At 45.6% G+C, this 9,580-nt stretch overlaps 1 protein-coding gene across 2 annotated transcripts in view; it reads left to right on the top strand.

Annotated features, from left to right (window-relative positions):
- The first annotated feature begins 2,090 nt into the window (after window positions 1-2,090).
- Window positions 2,091-9,580, top strand: part of mep1a.1 (meprin A, alpha (PABA peptide hydrolase), tandem duplicate 1) — a 10,395-nt gene continuing 2,905 nt past the window's right edge. Inside the window, exons 1-11 of one of the 2 annotated variants that reach the window (XM_015948328.2) lie at window positions 2,091-2,315; window positions 2,399-2,423; window positions 2,504-2,548; window positions 2,617-2,657; window positions 2,829-2,904; window positions 4,706-4,823; window positions 5,927-6,102; window positions 6,181-6,402; window positions 6,493-6,639; window positions 8,056-8,271; window positions 9,244-9,580. The exon at window positions 9,244-9,580 is cut by the window's right edge and continues 125 nt beyond it. In XM_015948328.2, the coding sequence (XP_015803814.2) occupies window positions 2,106-2,315; window positions 2,399-2,423; window positions 2,504-2,548; window positions 2,617-2,657; window positions 2,829-2,904; window positions 4,706-4,823; window positions 5,927-6,102; window positions 6,181-6,402; window positions 6,493-6,639; window positions 8,056-8,271; window positions 9,244-9,580 (1,613 nt within the window). In that variant the 5' untranslated portion in view covers window positions 2,091-2,105. Of the gene's footprint in view, window positions 2,316-2,398; window positions 2,424-2,503; window positions 2,549-2,616; window positions 2,658-2,828; window positions 2,905-4,705; window positions 4,824-5,926; window positions 6,103-6,180; window positions 6,403-6,492; window positions 6,640-8,055; window positions 8,272-9,240 lie in introns of both variants that reach the window. The other variant, XM_015948327.2, reaches the window with a different exon arrangement.

Raw genomic sequence — 9,580 nt, 5'->3', positions numbered from 1 at the left:
CAGAACCCAGGGACCAGAATATAAACCAGAGGATTTTCACTTTTATTCCCTACGGGTGAGAACATATAAAATGGCACAAACAGTCTCTTTTCTATTAAAGATGAAAAAGTCCCCCAAAAACTTCTCTACAAGCACTAGAAGTCCCCTAAAAGGAGGAAAATGATGTTCCACAGCACCAGGAGCAGGTCCAGTCCCATCCGCGCCGTTCCCCTGCGGCGTTCGAACCACCCTAAGTCGATCCTGGTAGATTCCTGGGGCATCAGGTACAAGGCCCGGCTGACATCACTGCGATCCTCGTCACCGCCGCTGTCCAACTCCAAACAAAAACACTTATTAAAACGACATGCAATAAATTAAAAACAGGCAATACAAAAAAATTAACACCAAGCCCATGCTAATAAAAATCACAGCATGCCAATAAAAACCCTAAAAGACAAACACAAATTTCCACTGTGTGACCCACACAGGACAACAGCTTCAAGCACAGCTTAATAGTGGTCGTAGTAAGCAAGTCTCAGTTTCAACTGTGAAGAGGAGACTTGGAGCTGCAGGTGTGACAGGACGAGTTGCAGCAGGAAAGCCGCTGCTAAGACGTCAGGATAAGAGAAAGAGGCTTGCCGGAGCCATGAAACACCACCATTGGACTACCGAAGGCTGGAGGACGCTATTATGGACTGATGAATCCAAATTTGAAATCTGCGGTTCACCACGCAGGATCTTTGTACGCCACTGAGTAGGTGAAAGGATGGTTCCACAGGGTGTGGCATCAACTGTGGAACATAGAGGAGAAGTGTGATGGTCTGGGGCTGTTTTGCTGCATCCAGGGTCGGTGACTTGTACAGAATGAGAGGCACCTGAACCAAATAGCTACCACAGCATTCTCCAGCGCCATGCTGTACCCTCTGGTATGTGCCTAGTTGGTCAGGGGTTCAACCTACAGCAAGATAATGACCCAAAACATAAGTCCAAGCTATGCCAGAACTGAAAAAGAACAAGATGGTGAGCTTGTAAACATGGAGTGGCCAGCACAGTCTCCAGACATCAACCCCGTGGAGCTGGTTTGGGATGAACTAGACAGAAGAGTGAAGGCAAAGCAACCTACAAGTGGTGCATTTAAGGGAACTTCTGCAGCAGACATGGGAAGAACTTTCTGAAGAATATTTGATTTCTATGGTAGAAAGAATGCCACGAGTGGAAAAAAAAAGATTTTGTGGCCTCTAGATTCTTAACACGTTCCCCCGAGTTATTAATGCGTGGCCAGGAGAGCCTTAATGCGTGGGAACAAGTAATTAACTAATGCATTCCCACTTAATGTGTGGCCACGACTTGTAAATATCGAGGGGTGTGTTCCAGAGATCGGCTTTCCTGAAAGGAATGAATCCTCTTAAAAGCCCCCAAATCGTTAAGGTCACTCACTGATATTTATTTCAAACAATAATAACCAGTTGTTTTATTATCCAATAACGCAGGTGATGCGTCTTCTTTCAGCACCACAGACGGCAACAGAGTGTGTGTCCTCCTCTCTCTTGTTGTTGGTAGTGACTGGGCTAACCTTCATGTTTTTTAAATACTTATCGGTGTATTAATTGCGTCACGCGCGACTGCACATCTGTGAACCAACAAACTGCACACAACGGTCAGAGGCGCACCTGTCGGACAACAGGACTTCTGACAGAGCACCTGCTCATTCCGGCGGGATTAGCCAACAGGCGGGCTGATAATGGTTTGATATGAAAATCATTTCCTGTCTAAAACCCTTTTGGGTTCAATTAAATGTTTGCGTTAGATCGGAAAAGACAGCGCAAAACAATATTATATTCTCTCTTTGACTGTTCAGCTCTCGGCTCCTCCGAGTCCCCCCCCCCCCCCCCCCCCCCCAGCACAGTAGATCCCAACTAGACCCAAAGACTGGAACCGAAATGAGCCGAGGACTTTCAGCCCAAAACCGGCTCTACAGAGACAACGTAGCCTACATTAGTGTTTCTTTACCACCATGGACGAATGAGAACGCTTCCACTGTTTTATTTCAGGTGCGCCCTTGACTCCTCATCTTGTGTTCTCTCTCTCTCTAGTTAGGGACACTGACAGACGTTTCAGATCTGCTGATGAACAGCAGGTGCGTGTTAGTGCACCCGGATGAACATGGACACGCTGAACAATCAGTAACAGTTACGAGTCAAAGTCCTTCTGTGGGCATTGAAGGGCTTCATAAATCTGATCCAGCTCGACTGAAGCTCCTTCGCCTCCACGCTAATGTGATCATGGAGAGAGTGCTCCTACTGTTTGTGCTCATGGTTCTAACTTCGTCCTACATCGTAAGTAATAAAACATTTTCTAAAAAGGTTGTAAATGATGCATTAATGAGAATTACCACTGACACTTGTCTTGCTTTGTGCAGATACCACAGTCCTACGAGGTCCACGGTATGTGGGAAACGTCCTCAAAAAGCCAAATGGAACAGAATGACAATAGTTATTAAGACATGTTACACTTTATGTTGCAGAGGTGTATGAGAGTGGTGAAGATGAGAACCCTTTAACAAACATGGGTAAGAATGAATGTTTTACGTTATCACAAAGCTGCGTGGCTGAGTAAAACAACATTCCTGTGCTGCAGGTTCAGATGAAGACCTGGTTGAAGGAGACATCCTGGTTCCTGTAAGTTGGAACAGAGTAATTACAGTATTTTGTATGAATGTAATAAAGGTTTTATTGGTTTTAGCTGCAGCTTTTGATCCAACGTGATTAGGGTTGTTTGGGTTTCACTGGAACAAAGTTTATTATCACACCTTTTATGAGGGACTCTCAAACTTTATTTTTATGCCACAGAAAAGAAGGAATGCCCTGATCAACAAAAGATACAGATGGAAATTCCCAATTCCTTACATACTTGGGGATGATTTGGGTGAGTTTTTATTGGTGTATAAAAACACAGAATTACCATTCTTACGTTGTTGGTGTTCACATGACAGGCACTGATTTAACAATAGCACAGGAGAAAGGAGTGGTCAAACTAACAAAACACTCTAAAGAAAAGGCTAATAACCAATAAAAATACCATTAATATGTAAGTTACCAAAAGTTTCTGATCGATAAGACAGCTGGGAACCTTCCAGGACAAGATCAAAGATTTTAAAACAAAGATTGTCTGCATCCACAAACTCATGTAGATTACTTAATTTGATAGATTTCTCTTACAGTTGAAACATAGAAACTAGTATATTATCTCTAGATGCAGAAAAGGCTTTTGATAGAGTTAACTGGAAGTTGTTATTTGCAACTTTACATAAATATGGTTTTGGGAACTTCTTCATAAACTGGCTACAAACATTATACAGTTCACCAACAGCACGTGTCAGGACGAACGACCAAATATCAGCTAGCTTCTGTCTTCAGAGGGGGACCAGGCAGAGATGCCCACTCTCCCCCTCACTGTTCGCTATCTTTATCAAACCACTAGCAGCAGCAATTAGGCAAACAACAGGTATTAAAGGGATAAAGTGTAAGAAAATAGAACATAAGATCAGTCTTTATGCAGATGATGTTTTACTCTTTCTCCAGAATTCTCAATCCTTTCTCTCCCATTCAGTAGAACTGATAAACTGTTTTTCAAGAGTTTCAGATTACTCTATAAACTGGTTAAAATCCACAGTTCTACCAATTAATTTCTCTTTTGTCAATTTGCTTAATACACAATTGGAGTCAGGGAATATCACATACCTGGGAATGATTGTCTCTCCCAAGTTAGCAGATCTAACCAAACTAAACTACATCTGTAGGAAAGCCCTCAAAGTCTTGAGTTTTGGGACTGATATTCCGTTGTTACCTTTATTTTGAAGTTAAGCGAGAGTTTGCTCCTGGTTAGATATAGAACAGACACTTTGCAATACGATAGAGCTTTCAGACTTACCATTTATTAGCTCAAGCATAAGAAAACATGAAGGCTTCAAAAGTATTAGTATCAGCACCTCTCTGACAGCATGGTGGGAGTATCTAAAAGTGACAGAGTCTTCACTAGTACCATGCAGACGCACACCTGTCTGGAATAATCCTGATATTTTGCAAAATAACAAAATGATGAACCTTCCGGTCGTTTGTGGGACCTTTCTTCAGGAACCAGGTTGTTCTCTGGGCTCAGTCCTTACCCACATGCTTAAAGGAACCAGGTCCAAAACAGAGTTCTGGTGTAGAAATTCACCCTGAAGTCTACCTACTCAGATGTACTTGTATAATAAAGGTGAACCAAGACATGAACCCAACCTAAGGCTCTGGTAGGGAACTGAGATAGCTGTAAGGAACCTAGTCCAGTATTCAGACCTCAGTGCTCCAGGGTAACCAGCAGGGCAAACAGTTGACCAGACCTTTACCTTTGGACAGGTGGCAATTGCATTGTGAGAGTTTATTATCCAGTTGACATATTTTATGGACCGTGAGAAAAGTTCTGATTGTGTTACCCAAAGGACACGGGGGGTGGGTGGGGGTCTGCAGGAGAATGAGGAGGAAGGATGTAAACAAAGGCAGCAGATATTTGAAAATAATCAATATTAACAACTAAGACTTGTAATCCTCTTTCGGAAAACTACTCACAAGCATTCATTCATTCATTCATTCATTCATTCATTCATACTAAACACCACAGCAGATGTGTTGAAGAGATGTGGGTGAGAGCTTGACGCAGGCAAACCGCACCTATTCTTTCTGTTCAGATCTGAATGCTAAAGGCTGCGTCCACCAGGCGTTTGAAATGTATCGTCTCAAGTCTTGTGTCGACTTCAAGCCTTATGAGGGAGAGGAGACCTTCATCAAGTTTGAAAAGAGAGGAGGGTATGTCTGTCTGTCACTTGGGTTTACCACCTTTAATGATCTGTAAACAGCAGCTGCTGCGGAAGGTCCCGGTCCTCTTAGACGAATGTAATATCAACAAATGAAAGGCTAGCAGATGCATACCTAAACCTAATAGTACGCTGTGGGAATGTAGAGCAGCCAGAAGGTCTTCAAGGTGAAAGAAGTAGAGGCAAACTGCAGCACAGCGACATTTTTCCTCGGGAGCCAAAATGTTTATGTTTATGTATTTAGCAGACGCTTTTGTCCAAAGCGACTTACAAGTGATAATCTGCATTTTGCCCTTGAGGCTAACAACAATAGTAACAACAAAAAATTGACATCAGTCATGGAGAGAAGGGAACAAGGAGTGGACAGTAGAGAGGGGGGACAGGTGCAGACAAGGTGCTAGTTAAGAAGATGCTCTCTGAAGAGAGATGCTTCTCAAGCGTTCATTTCATTGCTTTCCTTTTACAGATCAAAACATAAAAAATAAAAAACCTTCCCAAGCCTCCACCTGGCTTCCTTTAAACACCCCAGAAAATCACACCTGGAAACAATCAGCCCCAGTCGTCAGCGCTCCAACGTTAAACCCAAAAGGAAATAAACATCCACATAAATGTACCTACAGTAAGTGTACACATACACAAAAGACAAGACCTTACACTACTCTACAATACAGGAAACGTTTTCACACCAAGACCAAAGAAACAAATCCCACTTCCTTTGGTTTGTCCAAATGAAGCAGCCAATCATAGGATGATCCAGGGAGGTGGTACTGGGCGGGGCCTCCCCTCACAACCTGCTCTGGATACAAAGCAAACATGAAATCCCAAATGGAACTACATCCACACCAGTGCAATATTCACATGTCCGTCTGGTTCAAACACCCCCATCACAGTGCCAGCAGGCTACAGAAATAAATGACCGGGGCGAATGGGAAATCATCCCTACCACTTCGTCACCTACGCCGTATCCCACCAAAGTGTTGTTTTATTTAACCGACACGTTTCTAAAGCGTTCCACTGATCAGCTCATTTACAGGGTCTAACCCCCCGCCGACACAAGCAGTGTGTCTCTCTTAATTCTGCATATTCGGCTGTCAGGTGCTTCTCCAGTGTTGGCGACCAGCAGAAAGGTCAGATTTTGTCTTTAGGACCAGGCTGTGACCACAAGGCCGTGATCGAGCACGAGCTCCTTCACGCTCTGGGGTTCTACCACGAGCAGTCCCGCACAGACAGAGACGACTACGTGGACATCTGGCTGGACCAGGTCACACCAGGTAGAGTTTGGTCAATATAAATTTTTTTTTAATGTTTTAACCTTTTGAATGAAAATCTGATTCTAAAATCCCCGGGAGGTCTTGAACACAACTTCAACAAATACAATGATGACTTCATCACGGATCAAAACACGGCGTACGACTACGAGTCCGTCGTGCATTACCGGCCCTTCTCCTTCAATAAGAATGAATCCGTCCCTACCATCACCACGAAAATCCCAGAGTTCTACAACATCATCGGCCAGTACCTGGACCTTAGCAAGACGGACACCCTCAGGCTCAACCGCATGTACAACTGTTGTGCGTGTCTGTTATTGAAGTAAAGTCATTTAGTCATTTTTCTTAAAAAAGTAGGCTTATTCTTTATTTTATCCCCTTGTTAAACTGCAGCTGGCCCTCTAACCCTTCTGGACCAGTGTTCCTTTGAATACGCAAGCATCTGTGGGATGATTCAGTCTTCTACTGATGATGCTGACTGGGTCCGCACCAAGAGCAGCATCGAAGCAGAGGATCACACACTTCTGGGGAGGTGCAGAGGTCAGAGTTCAAATACAATGATCTCAATAGCAAATTAAAATTGGTTCAGACCATGCGTACGGGGGGTGGGGGAGGGGGGTGATCCAGAAGAAAGAAATGAGCGGGGCGCATCACCTGTTTCGTCCTCCGGTGATTTCACCTCACCGGTGTGACCGGCAAGCACTCCGCTGTTTTAGCGGTCGGTAGATCTTTTAGAACTGCAGTTCAAAGGTAACTCATGAGGTGAATATATATGAACCCAGGTAGCAGTTTTTCTTTACGATTGAGAGGAGATGCAGGAAGATAATAAACAGACAGGACAGAAAAATAGTCAAATAAAAATTAGTTAGTTTTTGTACCTGCTGGTTGCAACAAACAGACACCATTGAAGGTAATCAGAAGTGAGGAACAGAAAATGAAATAATTATTTTAATGTTTAGAGCAGCAGGAACTCTGAGAGGCTGCAGGCGCATCAGTGCAGGGGGAGGGGGCTGAAGCAGGGGGAGGGGGGAGAGGGCTGAAGCAGGGGGAGGGGGGAGAGGGCTGAAGCAAGGAGAGGGGGAGAGAGCTGAAGCAGGGGGAGGGGGGAGAGGGCTGAAGCAGGGGGAGGGGGGAGAGAGCTGAAGCAGGGGGAGGGGGGAGAGGGCTGAAGCAGGGGGAGGGGGAGAGGGCTGAAGCAGGGGGAGGGGGGAGAGGGCTAAAGCAGGGGGAGGGGGAGAGGGCTGAAGCAAGGAGAGGGGGAGAGGGCTGAAGCAGGGGAAGGGGAGAGAGCTGAAGCAGGGGAAGGGGAGAGAGCTGAAGCAAGGAGAGGGGGAGAGAGCTAAAGCAGGGGGAGGGGGAGAGAGCTGAAGCAGGGGGAGGGGGGAGAGGGCTGAAGCAGGGGGAGGGGGAGAGAGCTGAAGCAGGGGGAGGGGGGAGAGGGCTGAAGCAGGGGGAGGGGGGAGAGGGCTGAAGCAAGGAGAGGGGGAGAGGGCTGAAGCAGGGGAAGGGGGAGAGAGCTGAAGCAGGGGGAGGGGGAGAGAGCTGAAGCAGGGGGAGGGGGGAGAGGGCTGAAGCAGGGGGAGGGGGGAGAGGGCTGAAGCAAGGATAGGGGGAGAGAGCTGAAGCAGGGGGAGGGGGAGAGGGCTGAAGCAGGGGGAGGGGGAGAGGGCTGAAGCAAGGAGAGGGGGAGAGGGCTGAAGCAGAAACTACCGTTGTTATAAGAAATGTGTTTAACTTAGAAAATGTGAGCACAATTCTAATTGTCAGAAACTCCAGCGGAATGCTTTTCCACCCGGGTGCTGCTAAACTACAACATGGCAGCACCTGAAACATAAGTTAGCCTCGCTTTGAGACAAGAAGGTGGACATGTTTAGTAGTTTTAATAGATGTTGATGGTACAAATAAAGAATGTAAAGCATGAAGTCCATGGGCTGCCATGTTTTGTTGATGCTCTAGATGCCGGGTACTTCATGTACTTCAACACTATGACCGGGAAGCCAGAGGAGTCTGCTTTGCTGGAGTCTCGAACCCTTTACCCTAAAAGGAAGTTTCAGTGTTTACAGTTCTTCTATAAGATGACTGGAAGTCCCAAAGACAAGCTGGTCATCTGGGTCAAGATGGACGATGGCACCGGCACGGTCCGAAGAATGAGGAAAATACACACTTTTAACGGTACACAGCAGTTAAACAGAGCTTTGCAATGACTCTTCAGCTAACAGAAGCTAGCCTAATTAGCATTGAAGCAGCGTGCCTCAGAGTATTTCTGCAGGTGTTCTGTCAGCTGAGAATAACATTCAGATAATGCAAGTTTTAAATGTCCTCCATAAGTTTGATGATGTAAAAAAGGTGATGAACGGGTTTGAACAGTAAATAGAGATAGACTTCCTGTTAGTTACGGAGCCACTTGTTGTTTATCTTATGTAACAAAGTGTCTCCTTTTCACCTCTGTTACAAAAGCTAATGTCACAGGAAGCAGAAGCAAATAGAGATTCCCCAGAGGAGCTTCCCCAAAGGGAAGTCCAGGCCTCTCCTCAGGCTGCTACCTCTACCTCCCAGTAGGGGGGAGAAGATGGATGGATGGATGGATGGATGGATGGATATCATTTTCAGTTGAACACCAACGGTCCAGCCCAATAGGATTCTGACTTAAGCTAAAACAATCTGTCTGCCAGCTGTCAGACTCAGGCAGATAAAGCGTACAATAGGCTTTCAAAATCAACAACATCTTTAGACCATCAGTCTCAGTCTGTGATACACGTACCGCTGGTGGTGGTTTACAGTCTACAGCAGGGATGTCCTAACCAGACATCAGCTGAAGCTGCCAAGTCTAAAGTACTTGAGAGCCACAGAAAGTCAATGTAGATTTATTTTCCATGCTGGACCAAATTTCAAACATGCAGTATTTTAGTTTTGATGCAGCAGACCACAGCAGTTAGAAGATGTTGCTGAAAGGCTTGATACCGGCTGTGGAAGAGGAGGACTCCACTAGGGCGTGTTGGGCCAGTTTGGTCTTTCATGACTGGTATAAACTGAAGCTAGTAGTCTTATACTGTTTTTAGCGTTTGACACAACGGGCCTTGAAGAGTAAACAGTAAAAACCATCACAGTATTCCTTTATCTTTCCCAACTATATCATTACAGCAGATTCAGAGCACACATGGAAGATTGGCCATGTCCCAATGGAAGTAGGAGTTAAATACCGCTATGCCTTCCAAGCCGTGCGTGGTGACCCGTCCAAGTCTTCTGGAGGCATCTACATTGACGACATTAGCCTGACTGAGACACGCTGCCCTAATGCCGTGTGGACGATTCACAACTTCTCCAGGATCTTGGAAACAGCTGACAACAACACTGTAATCGACAGTCCTCGCTTCTACAGCCCCGAAGGCTACGGTTACGGTGTTCGTATCAAGCCTTTGTCTGGATTCTCTGATTACACTGGGAGCTACACAGGGCTCTACTTCCACCTCACCAGCGGAGA

This window comes from Nothobranchius furzeri, chromosome 2 (genome assembly GCF_043380555.1).
Source record: "Nothobranchius furzeri strain GRZ-AD chromosome 2, NfurGRZ-RIMD1, whole genome shotgun sequence".
NCBI lineage: Eukaryota > Metazoa > Chordata > Actinopteri > Cyprinodontiformes > Nothobranchiidae > Nothobranchius > Nothobranchius furzeri.
The sequence above is the reverse complement of the archived record's forward strand: the minus strand, read 5'-3'. Positions and strand labels throughout refer to the sequence as shown.